Below are 21,629 nucleotides of genomic sequence, written 5' to 3'. Positions count from 1 at the left end.
ATCATGTGAGTTAACTGACATCAACTTCATCAGCAAATTAAGCTTAGACTGACTTAAACTTTGCAGTGAACCATATGAAGAGCACATGCATGTTCTCTTTTGAGGGTATTGAGCTTTAGAAGGAATATGGTTGAACGTAGCTGGAGAGAAGTAAGATGATAATTAGCAAGGTAAAAATGTTTCTGAACCTTTCTAGTGCACTGTAGTGCTGTGAACATTACACTTGAGCTGTAATAATTGAACAGACTCCTCCTCCCACAGGCACTGTGACAATGGGCTGCCGATGGGGAGAAGGTTTTTAAGGGATAGGAATGATGAGTAGGAATAAAAAGGAAGTAATTTGCATTAAAACAAAGCTTGGAAGCAGCAGTAATAAATTAATGCACAAAGTAGTACATCTGGCCTGCTTCCAACGTTATCTTTCATGCTAGACTTTGTTTCTTAGCTTATCAATTCTGAGGTGGCAATTCTAATTAAAAATAAGTCGCTATCTCATGGCAATCACTTTTTCAGGCTGAAGAGTGGTAAGGAAAGCTCAAACTTCATCCTCATTCTCACCAGACTACACTTTACTCTGATATGTCAAAACATGTCATGGCTCATTTCTAATTATTTTCTAGCCTTGGAGAAAATATATCTAACATAATCTGAGTATTAATTGCATTTTAACTATATGAAACTTTAATCTATTGAATATACAACAAATTCCATGAGTTCATCCTCTTTTTTGCCAAAACCAAAGCTAGTGCTCTCAGGCAGAAACCCCAAGGTCAATCAGCCTTGCTGTGAAATGTCAGGGTCTGGTTGAGGAGTTCACCAGCCTTCACTACATCAAGCCAGGCCTCAGACTGATGCAGTACGCAGCCCTGTACTGTCCTGTCTGTTTATCTTGGAAACACAAATGAAAGCTGGACCAAAGGGAATATGTGGATTGACTTGGACCAACTCTAGCACGTAGTTAGGAAAGGCAAAAAAAAAACACCCTCCTCAGGTGTATATGAATATTTTTAAAAGGAGAAGTATTTCCTAACCCCAGGCCTCTGAGTGGAAGAGATGTTGCTTTGTTTGTCCTATAATATCATCAGCAATGTACTTTTTGTCCAGAAGCACAGAAACTAGAGTTCTCCGTAGGCATCCCTTCCTTCAGCAATGTGAAATCCTTTTGCTGCTCTATGAGAGAAGATAACCTCCTGGCTTAGAACATCTTGGTTTCTGTATGGAGCAAGGAAAGATGACTGCTGATTGCCACATTATGTTTTGCAGCTATTGTCCAAGGAGACACACTGGAAGAAATCTACAACCAAGTGAAACAGATCATAGAGGAACAGTCTGGGCCTTACATCTGGGTTCCAGCAAAGGAAAAATTATGAAAATGGATTTCTGTTTTTCATTTTCTAACTGTCATCACCTACTACATCTGACAACTCTTAAGCCCTTCCAGTGGAGCCTGCCTCTAGTTCTTCCCAGTGTGGTTCATACCCTAACCATCACATTCTGCAGTTCCCATAATGCTTTAAATTTGATGTCTTTCTTAGTTTAAATAATTTGTATTATTGTGTGTTGTTGGTTTGCCATTTTTCAAACATGACAGTGGAATGGCCTGACCAGCTATTAGTTTGGGGTTGGGGTGGGAGGGAATTGCTTGGTAAAATTCCTTAATGTTTAAGGGAAAGTAACTTTCAAAGATTTTTCAAAAAAGCTTTGTAGACCTTCTTTTAAAATTTCATAACAATTGAAAGAAAAGTTCTGTTCAAGGAAGTTGTAAATCCTGAGTAACTTTGCACGCTTAACTTTAATAGCATGGTTTGGTCAGGGCAATCAATTTCAGGTTTTATTTTCTGAGTTGAATTCTGTTCTCACAGATATTTTTTTTCTTTCCAGGCAGTTAAAGAGGAACTTTAAAATTTTGAGTTAACGTTTTCATGAACTCCCATTACTACTTCTCAAGGGATATTCATTTTCATAATTTCATATGGATATTCTTATAATCTATTTTTTCATTTTTTTGCCAATAAAATTGCTAGGGATAAAGATGTGTAATGTTTTTAATCTTCCTCGTGCAACACTATTTATAGTGTCTTACAGAAATTGTTTATAGATAATGGTCACCACACTTTTTGAGCCTAAAATATGTTTAGGTGCTAGGAAACCTTGTATTTTTCAGAGGAATGCCAAATTTCCCTTGGCAGTAATACAGAAAACAATTGCAGAGATGGTTATTAGGGCACTGAGAGAGTGATTCGTAGCCTAAAAATGTGTGTTCTTAGGGGTCAGATTTTAATGAATATTTTACCCACAATAACTGCCTATTTTGTTATAATAAATATATATATATATTAAACTTTCTTTAACTAAACTCTGTAACTATGGGAATTATTTTCTTTACATAGTTGCGCACACGTATAAATATATATATATAAAAATATATATTTTTCTTTTACCACCTACTCCTAGCTTTTTGTTTTGAATAAAAATACAAATTAGAATTTACCTTCCTTAATCTCATGAAATCAAATGGGCTATGGTGGCTGGGCAAAAAGTCCAGGGAATTATTAGTTGCAAGAAAAAAATATGTGCAAGTTCTCCTCTTTTCTACGGAATTTCAGGTTTGTCTTTTTTTCTTTGTAATATGCATGTCTTAACCAAAGGGAGAATTCAGTCAAGAATACATTTTATTTTTCTGTATATGTTTATCTTGGATTGCATAGGTGCAAGATCTTCCGTTTGGAATGCACTAACTTCTGTGCAAAATGTTATAAATACGTTGTAGCAAAACATGGAACTACCTTCAGTAATGAAATTATCTAATTCTCGTATTATTTGGTACCTGCCATTGCTTATTTTAAATGATTGTTCATGAAAGGGATGTGCTTATGGCAGTCACGGTGCAGTCACACAACCAAATTAGCTTTGGTTTGTAAAGAATTACCAACACTATCCATTCCATTTGTTAGAAAGAGGAGAACAGCTAATAAACTTTATTGTACAATGTATTTGTCAAGTGTGTTTTTAATCAAAAGAAATACACGTGGAGTAGCATTTTAAAATAATTGGCTGAGACTGTACACAAAGATAATGCATTAGAGAAACACTGGTTGACCAGAATGGCGCAAGTGAGGTTAGTACTTGGAGTGCAGGTTTAAACACTGGACAAAATAGTGCTGGTGCTGTGCCAAATGCTTGTAAGACTTGCAGGAAGAGTAAGCTACCAATGTATGGCCAAAAATTATTTCCGTTTTTTTATATTGGTAAAGTAGGTGTGCTGTCTTTCTGAGAATCCTTCTGTCTTTGGAAATGCAAGGTGTGTACTGTCAATGCAAGTTCTGACAAATAATGTCACACCTTTTTTAGAGGAGCTGAAAGTGTCTGCCTCTTGAAAAGTGGCCGATGATTTGAGATATGCAGTGAGAGGTTTTAAGACACCAACTTTTAGATCATATTTTTAATCTCAACTGAAATTTTGAAATAACTGAGGAATCTGAAAACTATAATAACTTTTGAGATTTCTACATCATATACATTTTTATTTTCCCCGTCTCTTTTAACTGATCAGGAATAAAGTTAAATTTCCTGTTCAGCTGGATAAATCTTTGAGGAATTACCCTTTCCTATATGGAAATGACTGAATAACTTTCACAGAGCTTTTCTCCAAGGCTTTTGTCATGTACTAGCAAGGTGTCACTAAATACCACTTTACATTCAGACTAAAGTCCACATTACTTACCCTAACGGTTATCATGCTACTTCCACCTGTAGAGTGCACAGGCTTCCTTATTGTTTCTTGTTTCCTTGTGATTCATGACAAAACTGAGAATACGGCAACAGAAAAGTGACCTTCAGCTCTGTCAAAGTGCCTAACTTCAATCTACTTTTACTTCCTGAGCCCCAGCACTTGGGGAATACACAGAACTTAGGAAATACACAGAACTCGTACTTACGATGAGGATTTCTTTAAACAGCCTTACCTCACACCCCTGACTCAGCGTGCAGCTGTTTATCTAAGTCTATAGGTGGTGCTAAAGCAGTAACAACCTCAGTGGTGCCTTGGATATTTTGTAATTTCCTAGTCTGACTTGTTTTCAAGTGTAATGGCAGTGTGAAGAGAGGCGGACTTTTTTCCAGGCCTCCCCCCCCCGCCATGATCATTATGAAGTGACGTGTGCCAAAGTAAGCAAGATAAGTTGCGGATCAAAGTGCACCTGCAATTGAATGCCGCCGATTTTCACCAAGAAGCAGACCGGGGAGAGCAAACTTGCAGAAGCACTGCTCTTTGGGTGTTCTGAAGGCTGGAAAAAGCACAAATCCCAAAGATTTTTGCAATGAAGAACTCCAGAAATGTCTTCCTTCTTCTCTTTGTTCATGCTAGTAAGTGCCCTCCAAAAACTATGTTGTTGTGTTGTGGTATCTTTGGGGTTGACTAATATGTGATGTAAGAAAGCAAAGGAAAACTAGAGCCATTTCAGAACCAATTTCAGGTGGTCAGGAAAAGGAATAGAAAGAAAGAATAGGAAGGGTGAAAAATCAAGGATATATTGAATATCATGTTGATATTGAATATAATATGGATGGCATTGAATATCATTGACTCATCGGTTGTATTTCCTCAGCACAGAATCTACTTCTTTTGTCTCCGTGTTGTGTTTATCGCAGGTACATACAATTCCATGACATTTTTTTGGTTTAAAAAATATTTTTAAATAAATAAATAAATAAAAAGCTTTATTCCATCCAGCATGATCTGTGTGACATGTTGGCTTTCTCCTGTCACTCCCAAGTTCTGGTGGTGAATACTTTTAATTTCTCTAGAGGTGTAGATGCTGTTTCTGAAGGACTCCACAGTTCTTTGAAAAAGAACGCTGGTTCTGAAATGTTCCTAGTTCATTTATTTATTTTTTAGATTTTCTGTTGAAAACCTTTGAGAGTGTATTAGTAGCCTTTTGATAAGATGTTAAACAATGCAATAGTGTTATTTTCAGCAATGGAGTTTGGGCCAAGTTTGTGAATTAACTTTGGTTTAGAGTCTTGTCTACTGTTTTAACATGTTCTTGACTGGCAATGGAAAGATAGTTTAACTACAGACCTGCTCTGTACTCAAGCCCACTTCAAATCTATTAATTCTCAAGGAAGGAAACAGAGATTTGTTGTTACAGGAAAGTACCCAGCCAGATGCTGGGCAATGTCCAGTAGTTCTGAAAGGGACAAACTAAGTACCTCTCTCAGATGGGAGAGAAGGGGGGAGCACGAAGAAACAGATTTGTGTGGTTTCACTATCGAGGCTGAAACGTGGAGCCAAATGAGCTTTGCTTCATGTTTCAGGTGTGTGTGGCTAGTGGTTTCTTCATACAATTATACAATTTGTGCATTATTCCTGTGTGTTCGTGTTTAAAGCCAAAATGTTGACACTGAAGAATGGTACTTAGCCATGTATACTGAGATGCTGAGAGAGCAATTTAATTTCCAGTTGCTTGTGTTTGGGGAGTGTGGGGGGAAAGCCTTTATCAATGAAAACCTATTTTTTTCCTCCTGCCCCAGTAAATTAATAGTGAAGATTTCCCTTGGGTAGATGAGGCTAAGCTTCTTGGTTCTCAGAATTCCTACACCTCCTACAGAGGTGGGAACTTGTTTTTCCCTCTACTGCACATGCTACTGTGAAAACTTCTTGTAAGCTTTCCAAGTGTGACTCTGAATTGGAGCAAGCCAAGCCCTCTCTTTCCGTACCTGTTGGAAAACAGTTTATGGCATCAACAATCTTGTTTAGTCTGCAGCCATGGAGTCAGAAAAAGTACGTAGCTACTGTTGAGTGCTAGTGGAATCATATAAAATTAGAAAATTAGATGTTGTGTCTCAACTTCATGACAATGATGAGGAAGCAGAGGGCCAGTTAGAGCTGGTAGAAAACTATGTTACAAATAACTTCAGGCAGGCTCCAACTTAAAAGTCAAAATTGAAGAAAAAGCAATGGAATTTGGTGCCAACTGCTTACAAAAATGACCTGTAGTCATTTTTCAGTGTAAAGCATACTCTCATTTTACATACAGCTGCACAACTTGCACATGGTAATATATTCCTACAAAGCGTTTGTAGCTTTGGTATGTACAAGACAGCCACTGGAGCCTCCTGAAAGACACCTTTCTTTCTTCACTGACTAGTGGAATCTCCACTACTTAACACAAGTCTTTTCATTCATGGAACTGCCCACCCCTTTTCGTGACTGTGGTAACAGCCTCTTATGAAAGAGTGTTTTGAAGAGACAAGCTTACTTTTCTACTTTTCATAATAAGCCCAGTGGCAAGGTTCTTCAGCACCTATGATTATTTTTTTTTTTATTTAGACCAACAAGGAAAGGGGCAGGGCTCCGGGTAGTAACTTGCGGTTTTTGAGACATAGTTGTCCCTGGGCAGTCTCTTTGGCTTTGTTACGTGTCATTTTAAATAATCATTTTAGATGCCTCTGACTAAACAGGAAAGATTGTGTGTGTCCCAGGATGTGTCTCAAGCAGACAGGTGGAAGCAGTAGTTCTTGTAGTAAATGGTGCTCTCTAAGGATTGTTCTGTTGTGGTACATATATTTTAAATGTGTCTCCATCTGTCTGTGCAATACCTCTGACCCTGGAATCTGTTCAGGAGAATTCTTTGCAAATAGAAAGTTTTGGGGAGGAAAAAAAAAAAGTCATGAATTTTTCTTCAATGTTAAGTGACCACATTGTGCAAATGCTGCCATATACATCTCCATGGTGGCTCCAGAACACAACCCTGAGAAGCTTCCTTAAGCCAGAACTAGGCTTTTCTCTGAAAAGAATGATGGCACAGAAACTCACAAACTTACAGCCCCCAAAAGTTAACACAGACAAAGATGTCCTGTTCTGCAAAGTTTTAATAACAGCCTGGCTGCCCTGACTTGTTCCATGATACTCATATTTCTTATGTCAGAAATAAATGCCATCAGGTTTTAGTATCTGAGTTGGAGACTATCCTGTTTTCAGTCCAAATAACTTCAGTAGTAAGTGCATGTTAATCTGAATGAAAGCAGGAGAAATGAGAAAAATCACTGTTGAATGAGCCCCATTTTTGGGGAGAGAAACAAAATGAAAGGTTGGCTCTTTGGGAACCTTCAGATGGTAAGCTCTGTTATAAAGATACCAATTTATTTTATAATATTTTCTTTTGGTGTTGTGTTTGCAGCTCTCAGCCTGGAACGTGTCCGGTGGTGCACTGTCTCCCAGCAAGAACTTTCCAAATGTAATGACATGAGTAAGGCCTTTGCTGGGGCTGGCATCCTTCCCTCTCTAGAATGTACAGAGGGAGGGTCAGCTGCTAACTGTACCCAGATGATCAAGGTGAGTTGTAAGTGATAAGTGTCAGTGATTTAATAAGCCTGTGTGCCTAGTAAATAAACCACATGGTGATGTACAGAGCTCTGTGAGTATCTGATGATGCGGGCAGATGGCCATATGCTTCCTTGCATTCATGTCTTTGAAAAATCAAAGCATATATATATTTTTAAAGACATAACGGTATGCATATGGACCTGAATGTCAGAATGGCCCTGTCTCTTCTCTTTGGCTAGTCACATATGGCCAGTCATTAGGAATGCAAGTAAAGGTCTTTAATATTCATTCCTAAATAGTAATCTTTGATTTCAGAATTGTTAGATTTATTTAGTAGATACTTAAGAAGGGGTGGAGTAGTACGATGCGGACAGCAGTTAAAGCTGTGCTGCTGAGCCTTTAAGTGGATTGTCTTTTAGTAAACTCTGGATAATACTCCTTTTTCAGGATCTCAGCATGGAAATTTTATATACAAATGAGTATAAAGCCAAATATCCCAATACCAAACAGGATACAAGAGGGAGACAAAGCAGCAAGTAGGGTGAGCAGTGGACATGCAAACTCAGCTGTATTAATTCAGCTGCCCAGAGCATGCTCAGTTTGGGGAAAAAAGTTCAGCTCTGGGGAAGACTTTAAAGACTGTAAACGTGGCTTTGCAAAATAGTGTTTGGAAAACAATTCCCCCATTAGGAGGCAGTGAGAGGCAACAAGAGGATATTGGAGGAAATGTGGAGGCAGGTAGTCATGGCTGTCTTCACTGGCAGAGTGTGAGGGAAGGGGAATATGGATGCATATGTTAATAAATTATAGTCTTTGTGCATCTTGTTAGAAAACTTGATTAGATGAACTCAGAACCCTGCAGGTGGAAAACATGAGTAAGTAGTTTTCTGATAAAATGAATCTTCTCTGTAAGGCTTCAGGCAAGACTTTGTCCTTAAGACCTCTTTCTTCTTGTAATAATCTACTAAATGTTTAAACTGGCCTACTCTGTGTAGGGCTGTATGGAACCCCTGAGTCTGCATCTGCACTGAACTCTGCTCTTTGAAGCCAAAAAGGGGATGGGACACAAAGGCTGAAGGGGCAGAGATATGCTGTTTTATAACACTACATAACTTGGACTTAGTTCTGTGAATGTGTTAGCACATGGATAAAGTAAAACACTTATTTTTCATTGAAGATGTTTAAAAATTGAGAAATGACTAAATATTAATCTAGGGACCCTGGCAATATTTAATTTGGTCATACTCTTCAGCAGGTGTTTAAACACTTCTATAGGTAATCCTCAAGGGTTGTGACACAGAAATGAAGTCCTTCTGAAAATAATTAATTCACATTCCCATTGCATATATATTAATCAGAAATTCTATGTGAATTATCCCGTGCTTTTGCTACATGCATGGGCAAATCCTTGCTTTAAAAAAAAATACCCACACTGTTCCTGCTGTGCCACCACAGATGTGATTGTATGCACTTAAGGGAGCTAAGGTCTGTAGGCTGTAAACTACTGAAGGTTAAATACAATAGACATTTTTTCTCTCCCGTGTTGTGTTTTATATGCTGGGGTTTAGTCACAAGCTATTGATAGGAGGCTTTTCATCTAAAGGGAGCTCAAAGGCTCAGCTGCCATCTGCTCCTCTACTCGCTGCAAATGTATGGCTGTTTGTCTGTTGAGGTACAAGCCAACAGGTTTCACAGCTATTTTTGAGTGCACACTTTGGCATTCAAATTTTGTGTCCCCAGAACACATCACTTCAAACAATCTGTGCGTAAACTCAAAAGTATATTTACTTTATTTAAATCTTCAGGCTTTGGGGCGCTAGCTAGTGATAAATGAAACTCCTAATTGATTGGCCTTAAGATCTGTCACAGATCTGCAGGAAGAAAACACAGATCCATTTCTAAGGTTCCTTTGGACTGTGAAGACGAGTGAGGCCATCATGGTCCTGGGCTGGCTTCTGCACTATTTCTGAAGGAAGGCAGTTCTGAAGTTGTAAAATCCCTCTCAGTAATTGTTCTTCAGTAATTTCTGAGTGTACTTAAAAGAACTTTGTGGAGGAAAGAGAGGTCCCATAGATGTTGACCTCTTCTCTTAAATTCATGGATTCTCTGTCTCTGACGGTTAATAAATATTAATAACTAAGCTTCAATATGTATTCTGACTTTGTGTCTGCACAGGATTATTTGGCAGATGCAGTGACGCTGAATGGTCGTTTGATTTACCAGGCTGGGAAGGAGCATGGTCTGAAACCTGTGGTTGGGGAAGTATATGATCAAGGTATAATCATACAAAATAACTTTTGGTTTACTTAATACCACGTTTTTCTTGTGCAGGGTGACTTTCAAAGTTAGAGTAGGTTGCTTGTGGCCTTTAAGACATTTCACACTACAAAGATAATGGGGAATATGTACCCACAGTCAGCAGGTTCTCAACAGGGGTGTGAAAAACGTTACTTGCCTGTGGGTGGGGGAGCCACAAGAGGCCACAAGTCAACCTCACAGCAGCATTACAGTGACACATGCCACTTTTATTTGCTCCTTTTTCTTCCTGCGTTGCAGAGATTGGAACTTCATACTATGCTGTGGCTGTAGTAAAGAAGGGCTCCAATATCACCATCAACAGCTTGAAAGGTATCAGTTCATGTCACACGGGCATCAACAGAACTGCTGGCTGGGACATGCCAGTGGGTTATCTAATTGACAGTGGGCGCCTCACAGCAATGGGATGTGACCTTCCAAAAGGTAAGAGTTAGAGGGCAAATATCTGCTCTTCAGCAATATTTTTCTGTATGTTCTTGGGACCCCAGCACACGGACAGAAATGTGTGGTTCTATTTGCTGTTTTGTTCCTTGGTGTTTTGGATGCTCCTTTTAAGATGGAGTAGACCTAACATAGGTCTGATGAAAATGACAATTTTTTTTAAACTTGGAAAGGAAACTCTTTTAAGAACAGAATGTATTTCTTTAACCATTTTAAGAGATGTACTGTGTATATGTTTTCAAATGATGTTGTGGGATATTGTTTATTCATTGTAAAAAATGTCTCTTCTAATTTTACTTTTAGCTGTTAGTGACTATTTCAGTGCGAGCTGTGTTCCTGGAGCAAATAGTGTAAATTATCCCAAATCCCTCTGTCAGCTTTGCAAAGGGGATTTGTCTGGGCAGAACAAATGCCGAGCAAATTCACAGGAACAATACTATGACTACAGTGGGGCTTTCAGGTAAAAATCATGGCTCTGTTTCTTTTTATCTCTATCCATAGCCATAGTGTCCAGACCTCACTGTCAGGAAACTGAAGCCAGAGAACTTTCCAGCTGATCCCATTAGAAAATCTTCTCTAGTGTTAGGATGACCACAATTTGAACCTAGAGATTTATTAAAAGTAATTCTAAACCCACTATTTCAGGTGTGAATGTTTAAATTAGATATTTAGCACTTGTACTGGTCAGCAAAATCCCATTGCTGTTTGCTTGGTCCAGTAACTGTTGACACAAGTCTTGGATGTTTGTTTCAGCAGTTTGTAAAAGTAGTAAAACCTGATGACCCTTAGAATTTGAGAGCTGAACTGCCACCCTACACAGCTATTTCACAGTTATCTCCCCTCAATTGCACTGAATTCTCATGACAGTTCTCTGAATTCTCTGCCCTCCATTTTCGCACACCAGTCTTTGCTCTATTTTCCTCCTTCTTGTCTGCATGCTGCATTGCAGTTCCCAGCCCCTGAGTAATAACACTGACTGAGCAGAGATATAATTTACTCCTGGGAAGCACTTGCTCCCGTCTTTGTAGTTCCCCAAAAGATTCTGTGACTGCATTAGACAGAAAACTCTCCCGCAGTCATGATATTTGTCCCAGGCAGCACAGAACATGTTGTCCGTGTTCACCAAATGAGAGCAGTAGTTTACTTCATGCTCTGTCAGCCCCTAGTCTCTGCCTTGAGCTAAACTCTCAGCACAAGGAAATAGGTCAGTGTCTGCTGGCTGATGGAACACAGCACACAGTTCTCTGGCTGTCAGTCGGCAGTGCTCAGTGCATGGAAGCTGTGCTTCATAATGCTTATTAATATTTGCATTTATTAGGTGTTTAGCTGAAGATGCTGGAACAGTTGCTTTTGTGAAGCACAGCACGGTTCCTGAATACACTGATGGTAAGTTTGTTGAGCAGTGGCTGCAAGCTGTGAAGTACAGTGCCTGTGATGACAGCATAATGTCAGATGTTTGATTTATTTTGAATTGAGTAATCAAGCAAAATGCTCTAATAGTGAAAGTAGATGTACCCACATATATGTATGCACCAGGAGATAGGTGATTGATTCTTTTTTTTTTTTTCCTAACACTTGCTAGCTTCAGTAAGGGTGAGAGGTGGAATCCTTAGTTGCATGTGGAAAGGGAGTGTTGTCTTTGGTTTCCTCTTGAAAATCATGAACAAAAGTAGCACTAAAGTCTTGGTTTTATACCCAGGCTGTTACAAATGTAAATGTTGCTTGTGGCTACCCAGTGGTTTCAGCAGGAAGTCAAGAAGTGGAAGGGGAATAAATAAATAAATAAGTGTATATTCCTAGACTTAGGAATGTTCCGAGTACCATTGCAGGCCACAGTACAGTTCAGTGCAGTCGGACAAGTGTTAGACTGTGTATTGTCTTATTGGAGATACAAGACTAAAGTGCATAGGTTATGTTGTAGTCAGGAATATTTCAAAGATGCTCAGGAAAGCTGTGTTCTGCTCCACATATGCATGTGATGCTTAGAGCAGACTTGGAGCCAGAGTTATCAGCCCTGCCTGATGTCCATACCATACACATTTTCTGTCTGATTTCAGGAAAAACACTTTCTTCTTGGGCCCAGAATCTTCGTTCCCAGGACTTCCAGCTTCTGTGCCGCGACGGTAGCACAGCTGATGTGACAGAGTGGAGAACCTGCCACCTGGCCCGAATCCCAGCTCGTGCTGTCGTAGTGCGGCCTGACACAGATGGGACAGTTGTCTTCCAGCTCCTGAACCAGGGACAAGTAGGACACCATTTTTCATCAATGCATTGTATTTGAGAAGGTTTCTTCCACCCACCTGGCTGAGTTGAAGACAGGATATCTGGGCACCTTCAGCTCTGTGGGGTTTGAAGGAGTATGGGAGGCACTCAGCATCAGTAGGTCCCGAAGAGAATTTTGCAGAGTGGGACGTAGGAGGTCATTTTTGCCCTCAAAGACTCAGGGATGTTGAAAATTACTTGAGATCTTTTGTTTTGTTTTGGCTTTTTTTCCCCCATTCAGTAATTCTTAACCTGTGGATTTTCAGTAAATACAATCTTAGTTGTTTGTCTGTTCTGTAGGCAACAGATTTTCTCCTGCACATGAACTATGTCATCACAGACGTGATACTAGGTAGAGGAATGTGTGACAGATATTTTTCTTTCTTTAACATTACAGCAAAGATTCAATGGTGCAGGCACAAAGTTTCAGATGTTTGACTCCACAGCCTATGGTGCCCAGAATCTTATATTCAGAGACTCCACCACAGAGCTCATTGCAATCACATCTCAGAATTACCAGGCATGGTTGGGTGATGAATATCTTCATGCCATGGAAGGCTTGAGCTGTGACCCCAACAGTAAGTTGTCTTTGGTTTGCTCTTGAAAACCATGAACAAAAATAGCTGATAATGGAGACCATCCTTATTCTGCATTGTCTTCATCTGATTCTTGAGGTTTATGGCAAGATGCCAATCTAATCTTCAAGCATGGAGAAAGGGCAGATTTTGACCTAGAAACAGTATCACATCGCAGAATGCTTTCCTGGGTAAATAGGCCCATTTTGTGTCACAGGATGTAGACGTTTTCTAGTCTTTTAGTTATATGCGAGACATAAATCTGGTAAACTGTTACTGCTACCTGGTACTCCATTTCTTACCCACTAAAGAGGGGAACCAGTAATGTGTTACTGTGTAAGTCCTCAGGTTGGTCTGTTGTGGTCTTTTATGCTATCAGAAGAACATAGAAATGAATTGATGTGTATTCTGGGATACTCAGAAACACAGGTAAATAATTACAGCCACCGAACCTCCCAGACATGCTCAGTGCTGTGGCAAAGCCCCTGACCTCCAGGACTTGTCTCTTTTGGGGCCTGCTCAGTGACTGTTAGGTATGAGGAAGAATGTGTTCAGTGTGTTTTTTTGCTGCACTCTTAAGAGATCAGACTGCAAACAATTAACACCTTGTAGCTGTGCTTAGTAATCATCAGTCACAGGAGTTCTTGTTCTTTCATACTGGATAGATTTGTAGTGTGGACATACCACTAGTCTGGAGACCTCTGTGGTACCTGAAGCAGGTGTAAGTCTAAGCTAGAGGGAGGGGAAACACAGAAATGAACATTTTAAATAACATGTATGACACGTGACAGTGGAGCAGTATGTATGCCGCCTCCTCTTTTACAAAAGAAGTGAACTGTAATACTTCCTTTCCAATTTTCTGCAGCATTGCCAGAAAGCCTGAACTGGTGTGTTATTTCAACTGAGGAGATTTGGAAATGTGGTGAAATGGCTACTGCTTTTAGGAAAAAAAATTTGAAACCAGCAATCCAGTGTATTTCAGCCAAGACAAAAGAAGAGTGCATGGAGCTGATCCAGGTAGGCTGCTACGAGCCTTATGCAATAAACCAATTAGCACAAGCCGCTCTCTCTAGGTAGGATTTAAAGAGATGTGCTCTTACGTGATGATTAGGCAATGTTGGATTTTAAGGGGGTGATCTGTAACTCATATGGTATGGATGGGCCTGAACCCTGCTGCTCTTCCAGGGTAACAAAGGTATTGTTGCCCATTGAGTTCTAGCCTTTGTCTGAAAGCTCCTTTCATGGATGCTTTACTCATGTTTGGGGGGGTTTGGTTAGCAGCAGATTGCTTGTTTGCTACCAGACTTGTCTGTTGAGATGCAGTGGGTATGATGCTGGAGTTCTTTGTCATCATTGTAGTAGGGAAGGTGTCTGCTGTTTTTTCACAGAAACTGTATATTTTATTTTTCAGAAAAAGGAAAGTGATGCTGTAGCTCTGGGTGGAGCTGATATTTACACAGCTGGGAAGACATATGGCCTTGTACCAGCTGCCGGAGAAAGTTACTCTGGTAAGAAGGTCAGGAAATATAAATATAGGCCTTATTTTCCCAGTTTGAAAACAGCTCTAAGAGCACAGCCTCTGTTCCCGGGCCTTGCTAGAAAAGCTATTTGCAGAGGAAATAAATATTATTGTCATCACATCATGGACAGAGGAGGAAATAAGTGTGGGCTGGGTTCCTACAATGAGTTTGTGGCAACTTTTTTGTGTCCTGCTGTTGGACCAGGATGAGTCTTCTGCAGTTTCAAGTCTTACACATATCTATTTGTCTTTTCAATTCTGCATTGGAAAAATGAGTATTCACAAAATCAAAGTAACTTTAATAAGAACAATACAGAAATTACACAATAGATTCCAGTTAAAAACAAATTATTCCTCATCAACGTGGCTACCTCATAGTCATTGATGAAAAGAAAGCTTATGGGTGTTTTGTCAATAAGGCAGAATTTCAATGTGCTGCAAAACTCATGGAAATTGTAACACAGGTTTGATTTGTCACATTAAAAACAACTTCTCAGAGCAGTTTTGTTAAGTCACTAATGACTCAAATGCCATTTTTGAAGGTTATGTACATAATTAGCATTAACAAAATGCTTGTATTTCTCTGTAGTTTACTCAGTTCAAGCATATAGGCCATGAATGAATGCAACATCATGGAGTAGACAAATGAAGATAATTGTGTGTGTTCATAGTTCCTGACTGGCTGATTGTCGGTGCAATTGAAGTTGGCACCAGATAAGTGTAATGGTTATGTGCATTGTCATTAAGCAGTGGGAATGATTAAGGAAAGCAATAATACATTTTTTTTTCCTTTCTGCAAGCTGATGACAACAGCAATGCATACTATGCTGTGGCACTAGTGAAACGGAATCCATCCAATGCGTTCACCATCAGTGACCTGAAAGGGAAGAAGTCCTGCCACACAGGACTGGGGAGAACAGCTGGATGGAATATCCCCATTGGTATGCTAATTAAGAAGGGCATTATTAAGCCCAGAGACTGCAATATTCCTCAAGGTAAGATGATGGTACCATATATCAAAAATACAGTAATAATCCAGTTACAAACTTCCACTAGGAAAGTACAGTTTCGATATTGCACAGCTCTATATTAAGCTAATTTGTTTGCGAAGGGGTGCTGCATTTTTAATGTAACAATTTGGCAAATTTTAAGTTTGCCACATGATTAGACTAATGGAGGGGTCATGTTGAGAATGTTAAATCTAACAGATGTAAGAGGAAAGGATTCCTTTCTCTCTTTCCTTTGTCAAAAAAATTGTTGGCTAATTCAGGTTGGAAGGGTCATGTAGTCCAGTCCACTGCTCAAAGCATGTCCAGTTAGATCAGATTGCCTAGGGCCATGTCCAGGCAAGTTTTGAGCAACTCTGAGGATGGAGATTCTATAGCCTGTCTGGGCCCTTGTCCCAGTTTTGGATGATCCTTGGTGTAAAGAATTTTTCCTTATACCTAATCAAAATTTTCCTTGCTGTCATTTCTGTCTGTTAGCCTTCATTGAAAAAAAAGCAGAATCCTAACTCTTGGTCAACTTGGTTTCCACTTGGACCCTCCGGTCCTTTTTTTTACGAGCTTCTTTTCAGCCTCTCATGGGGTTATTCCAACCTAAAAGCAGGATTCTGCATTCACCTTTCAAGATTCCTGTCAGTGTGTTTGTCCAGATCCATCTCAATGGTAGTCCTGGCCTCCAGTGTATCAAACTACAAAGGTTTATTCCAATCTTCAGAAATGTAATTGAAGTGTCTCCCTTTTTTTTTTTTAATTTAATCAACTTTATCATATAGTGTTGAAAACCCTGCTTTTGCACGTGTCCATCTCAGCTCTTGCTTGAGGATATGGACGCAAGTCAGATGTCAATAACAGGATACAGATGTATCCCCTCTAGGTAGTACTTCTGGCTCTGGGATGTCACTGCATTAAACAATGTATTCTTGTCCTGAATTTTATTGCATTTATTTTCAACCTTTTTGTAGTAGTGGAGTAATGTAGCAGAACTAGCAAAGGTTCTATAAATGTAGGTCTCTGGGTTCTAAATTTGTTTGTACATTTCCTGTCTTCCAGGGAGCTATTTACTTTCATTACATAATCAGTTAGATGATGCTTTGAAAATATTTTAGAAGTTTTAATTTACGAATTCCAGTAAAATAGCTATAACTCATGTTTCTAGTGTTCTACTAAAACCAGTGTTGGTTATAACTTCATGACAGTGTAACTACCCTTTGTTGTGAAGAGCTGTGCCTTCAACTTATATTGTTTTTTATTTATTTTTTTATTCAACTATATTGTTTTTGTATTTATTTTTTAAGCTGTGAGTGAGTTTTTCTCTGCAAGCTGTGTGCCTTCAGCTAATCAGGATAATTACCCATCAAAACTCTGTCAACTGTGCATTGGAGATGATAGTGGAAACAATAAATGCAGTGCAAGTAGCCAAGAACGTTATTACAGCTACAGTGGAGCCTTCAGGTAATTAATACATATGGTGGTTATTTACTCCGTCAGTTTGTCAGAACACAATGAGAAACTGTTCTGCATCCCAGTCAGTAAAAAGGATAATTGTTTTTAAAAACAGCCTATTGGAAACAGCAGCAGCCTTCCCCTTTGTAAGATGCTGTGCTGGTCATAGCAATGCGGAGATGTGTGTGTGTATGTGTATATGAGAGCCTTTTTCCAGCTTCCTGGCCCACAGCCAAACAGACGACCAACAGCCAAATCCATGTTTCTCTTTCCAGAGCAAAAGACACCCACCTAGTGAGGAGCATGTGCATTGTCATCAGTCTCCAGTGTTGCTTCATAGTATGACAGTCTACCGCTCTGGTCAGGTCATCCGTAACGAGTTTATGCAAGGAAAGAGGCAAGTGGTAGTCAGGGTCTGGCTGCTGAGAGTCTGCGCTGAGCGTGGCAAGCTAGAAACAGGGAGCTCTGTGTGTGTGTCTCTTCACTTACCCATTTGTAGCTGTATGCAAAAATAGGTTTCTGAACAGCATGAGCAGCTATGTTCAAATATCAAATCCTCTTCAGAACAAGGTATGGGGTTGGAAATAGTGTGAAATGGAATAAATACTTAATAACAAATAAAATAAATACTTACTGTGTAACAGTGGACATCTACATATGAGGCCATTAACAGTTTCAAAGCCCTGAGTCTTCGGGTAGATAGGGAAGTAACAATTCTTTTTCCTGACCTTCACCTCTGACAGTAATGGCACATGTAACAGAGCTGGCAGTGAGTGGTTGTCTTCCTTCAGGGGAGAAGACTGGAACAGCAGCTGCCTGGTAAATATTCAAGTGCTGGACTTAGCTTTTTTTCACAAATCTATTTAGCTACGTCCAGTTGCTTTGCTGTGGTACATGCCTTACAGGCAAACTGTATTCTCTGCTATACTTCACAGATTAACAGAGCTAGCTACCAGTCACCAAATGAATAAGCCATACCCAAAGACTTGGAGCCTTGAAAGATTAATTTAAAAGATTTAAAGATTAGTTGGGATGTGAGGCAAAAATGGAGGGCAGCAATCTGCTACGAGGAATGGATGGGTCTAGCTGTAATGCTTTAAGTAATCTCTGAAACAAGAATGAGTTACGTATGGAAGGTGACTGACGTGAACTTAAAATTCAGCCTCAGGTTTCCAGATTCCTTCAACTCTGGATATTTTCAGACTAACCTGGTGGGGTGTGAGAGGTCTTTCAGTTTGTGTATATCCCACTGCTTGAAGCAAGTTAAACTCCACAGCTGACTAAAAAGTCTGTTGGAAACAATCTCTTCTGATGGGGAATGCACTGAACAGCACATACCAGGTTCTCTGCATGACAGTGTCAGCTCTGTGGTAATAATACCCTTGATTATAACTGTTCATGTTTAACCAGGTACATGCAGAATTTATTTTTGGTAATTGTTAACATGAAAAATTTTTCTTCATGTTTGGTACTATGTAATCCTTGCTCAGTTACAGCTTTACGTCTTCCTGATTGGTGGGCTTAATGATCCTGTTTTAGGCAATGCTTCCTGAAAACATAAGTCTCAATGACATATACTTTGTATGTGTTTTAAAAGGAAAGTGTGAAAGCTGTTGTTACCAATTGGCGAATACAGCGCTGAGTATCACACATCTTCTGTTCCTTTGCTTATCTAATGTTGGCCCTTTTTATTGTCCTTTCTCACACCATTATGAATCACTATTTCCTGCTGTATTACTCTCTTGAAATTTATTTTTTAAACCTTGCAAAGATGTTAGTTCTCTCTCATTTCAAGATGTTTCACTTCATGTTCTGTTTTTCCTCATTACTTTAGGGTCCAGTGGATTTATTTGCAGGAACTTACGCAAAACTGATTCCTAAATCTGTTGATTATTAGAAATTATGTGGTCCCAATAAAGATGCTTTGAACTGAACTTCTATCTCACATTTCCTAAAGGTGCCTAGCACAGGACTCTGGGGATGTGGCCTTTGTGAAGCACTCGACCGTGTTTGAGAACACAGATGGTATTTAGTTTTACATGTCTCTTTATTATAATTCAGTTATTTTTCTTGAGCATTATTGCTCTAAAGCATTCAATGAGCGTGACAGTGACTACTTTCTTCTTTCAGGTAAGAACACTGAAAGTTGGGCCCGTAACTTGAAGTCCAGTGATTTCCAGTTACTGTGTCGAAATGGTGCCCGTGCTGAAGTCACCCAGTTTGCTCAGTGTCACCTGGCTCGGGTGCCAGCTCAGGCCATTATGGTTCACCCAGATACCAACATTTTTGCTGTATATGGACTACTGGACAAGGCCCAGGTATTAATTACACATTTACTCTATGGGGGAGTTTGATATGGTCTAACACAGACCAAGGATAAAGACAGTAAGACTGTACTGCTGTATTATGTCCCCTCTGTCATGGAACTGGTAGCATGTGCACCGCGCAGAGTCCTTTTGGAGTGGGAAGGAGAAGGTAAAATGCATCCCTTGTAGTTCTCCTGGTAAAACCACTCTGGTGCCACAAGAGATTTCAACTTTTCGCCCAGCCAATGGTTTCAGTAGTAACTTTCCTGGAGCTTAAGGTGTTTTCCCAAACTGAATGACTTTTAAGTCTAACAGTACACACCAAAACTTTTCCATATTGGAATTTTCCCAGCAATGCAACAGTGTATAGTAACAGAATGTTGCTGGGCATATTTACACTGCAGTCATGTATATGTAAACCAACTAGGCAGACCATACCTGGCTGCCACAGCTAGATTCATGTCAATACTGCAGTTGACTAGTTTAAAAGCAATACTGGGTATCTCCGTGCTGGGCTTTTGGTCACTCCCAGGCAGTCAAACCCTGTGTTACTCAATAATACTTGCACAGAAGAATGTTTTAAAAGTACAGCTCTTTCTAGATAGTAACAAGAACCAAAAATTCTTGTAATTGCCAATGACAGGATTCTGTATATAATCTACTGGAGTAGATTATATAGTACACACTAAAAGCAAACACAGATTCTGCAGTTGTGTGTTAGTATCTGCTAAATAGTTCCTATCACCTTTCATGTTGTACTAGAGAAATGTAGCACTTAATCTTGCAAAATACTGAAAATTTTGCATTCTTGTCAGGACTATTTTGGAAATGACAGCAATGGAAATGGATTCAAAATGTTTGATTCTTCAACTTTCCAAGGAAAAAACTTGATCTTTAAGGATTCTGCTGTTCAGATCGTGCCTGTAAAAGAGAGGAGGACATACAAAGAGTGGCTGGGGAGTGAATATATTGAGTCCCTTGAAGGGATGCAGACACCACAGTGCTCTGGGTCAGGTAATAAGTTGATACAACAGCACCTACTAGTGACTACTGTTGTTTCCTTCCTTATTTTATATCAGTTACAAGACTTGGACTAACATGGTGTAAATGGCAACTTCCAGGCCACCCCTGCCTACCACTTTCAGATGAGCTGCTATTTGGATAACATGTTGGGCTAACATTTTAATGCCTCTTCCTGCCTCTTTGCCAGCAAGGTGCTAACAGCATCTGCTTATCAGGGGAGCGGGGTGGGGTTGGAAGCTGACCCTGTTCATGTGAATGGGGTAGAATTTGGGACAGAGGCCATCAATATTGTGCCTGCATGGCTTACAAGATCAATCCAAAACTGGAGCATCTCTGCAATTGTTGCTGATGTGGAATTATGCTGGGCTGAAGGATTCTCAGATGCTGTTAGGTGGGTACTGGGTTTCTGATCTGTAGAAGAATTTCTGCATCTTGGAAGGCAGTATCGAAAATCTTGTCTAGTGAATCCACTCTGGCCTCCATGCTGGTAACGTTCCAACTCCTTCATCCCTGCTTATCCTATCCTCACCTTGTTGGGGGCAACAGTTTCTCCTGAGCTCTGCTGACAGAAGAGGTAAGTGCACAAAGGATGGACAGGCTGTGGACAGAGAGAGTATGTGCCGTCCAAAATACTGCTTCTGCCATGTACAAGGTCCTCCAGCTTCCAGTAGAAGAAAGTAGGGGGAATCGCCAAAGTCTCTGGAGGAAAAGGAAGGCCAGAGAGACTTGGAGGGACTACCTGCTGGCACAGGAAAGAACAAAGCCAAATGTGTTCATCCACTGAGCTTGTTGACTTTCCACAACCAGTACTCTCGCTGGCTTTGGAGAGAAGTCATTTTCCCTTGTCATCAGGAAACTTGTGGCTGTCCTCCTACATGGGGTTATCTGTGTGCCTGTGAATGAAACTTGTATTTTCTGTTAGAGAAACAAAGTAGCTCACTACTGGTTATGTGTTTCTGTATCAATTGGTTTGTGGTATTCAGTTCTTATTTTTATCCATAGCTGCAATAACAACAAATGTTGCTGTGCTGCTGGCAGGCAGCCTCCTCCTGACTACAGCTACCACCTCATGATCCTGGGATGAAAAGACATTCAACAGAATTAAAAAACAAAACAAACTGGTAAAAACAGACATAAATAATGTAAATAAATGGAACCTAAGAAATAAACAAGAGAAGTAATTATAATTTATCCAGACTTTGGCCTGATCATTAAACTACATGGTTTCTTACTTTTCCTAGAAAATAGTACTCTCTCTCCCCTTGCTTCTTTGCACACAATTCCCAGCTTTTCCTTATGTTTCATTTGCTCCGAGGTTATCTGGGTTTAAGAGAGAAAGAGTCAAAATATGGCCTCCCGCTGTTTTGATTTTAGATTTTAAAGCTGTTGCAGCAGTAGCAAGCAGGGGCATGA

The 21,629-nt window shown here is 39.8% G+C and overlaps 2 protein-coding genes across 31 annotated transcripts in view; both read left to right on the top strand.

Moving 5' to 3' along the window:
- DLG1 (discs large MAGUK scaffold protein 1) overlaps positions 1 to 2,991 on the top strand; it is a 151,186-nt gene extending 148,195 nt beyond the window's left edge. For all 28 annotated transcript variants that reach the window (XM_067002566.1, XM_067002569.1, XM_067002563.1 and 25 more), the window contains one exon: positions 1,264 to 2,991. In XM_067002566.1, the coding sequence (XP_066858667.1) occupies positions 1,264 to 1,370 (107 nt within the window). In that variant the 3' untranslated portion in view covers positions 1,371 to 2,991. The remainder of the gene's footprint in view (positions 1 to 1,263) is intronic.
- A 198-nt stretch (positions 2,992 to 3,189) lies between these two features.
- Positions 3,190 to 21,407, top strand: MELTF (melanotransferrin). 3 transcript variants are annotated; one of them, XM_013186233.3, is made up of 16 exons: positions 3,190 to 4,365; positions 7,182 to 7,336; positions 9,503 to 9,602; positions 9,884 to 10,066; positions 10,388 to 10,544; positions 11,403 to 11,470; positions 12,142 to 12,329; positions 12,744 to 12,924; positions 13,787 to 13,938; positions 14,333 to 14,429; positions 15,241 to 15,435; positions 16,740 to 16,896; positions 18,845 to 18,912; positions 19,018 to 19,205; positions 20,009 to 20,207; positions 21,219 to 21,407. In XM_013186233.3, exons 1-16 carry the CDS (start codon positions 4,320 to 4,322, stop codon positions 21,287 to 21,289), a joined length of 2,205 nt encoding a protein of 734 aa, XP_013041687.2. In that variant the 5' UTR covers positions 3,190 to 4,319; the 3' UTR covers positions 21,290 to 21,407. The 3 variants fall into 3 exon arrangements, 2 of the variants coding, with proteins under 2 accessions (XP_013041687.2, XP_013041686.2); XM_013186232.3 differs by having other exon boundaries at positions 20,009 to 21,407; XR_007168459.2 differs by lacking the exons at positions 20,009 to 20,207; positions 21,219 to 21,407 and having other exon boundaries at positions 18,722 to 18,912; positions 19,018 to 19,098.
- The last annotated feature ends 222 nt before the right edge of the window (positions 21,408 to 21,629 follow it).

Source organism: Anser cygnoides, chromosome 9 (genome assembly GCF_040182565.1).
Source record: "Anser cygnoides isolate HZ-2024a breed goose chromosome 9, Taihu_goose_T2T_genome, whole genome shotgun sequence".
Classification (NCBI taxonomy): Eukaryota; Metazoa; Chordata; class Aves; order Anseriformes; family Anatidae; genus Anser; species Anser cygnoides.
The sequence above is the reverse complement of the archived record's forward strand: the minus strand, read 5'-3'. Positions and strand labels throughout refer to the sequence as shown.

Bases quoted from the DNA above. Each gene is read 5' to 3' on its own strand.
- MELTF (XM_013186232.3), top strand. From the start codon at position 4,320: ATGAAGAACTCCAGAAATGTCTTCCTTCTTCTCTTTGTTCATGCTA. The intron at 7,337-9,502 runs GTGAGTTGTAAG...GTGTCTGCACAG, and splicing joins ACTGTACCCAGATGATCAAG to GATTATTTGGCAGATGCAGT. The intron at 13,939-14,332 runs GTAGGCTGCTAC...TTTATTTTTCAG, and splicing joins AGTGCATGGAGCTGATCCAG to AAAAAGGAAAGTGATGCTGT.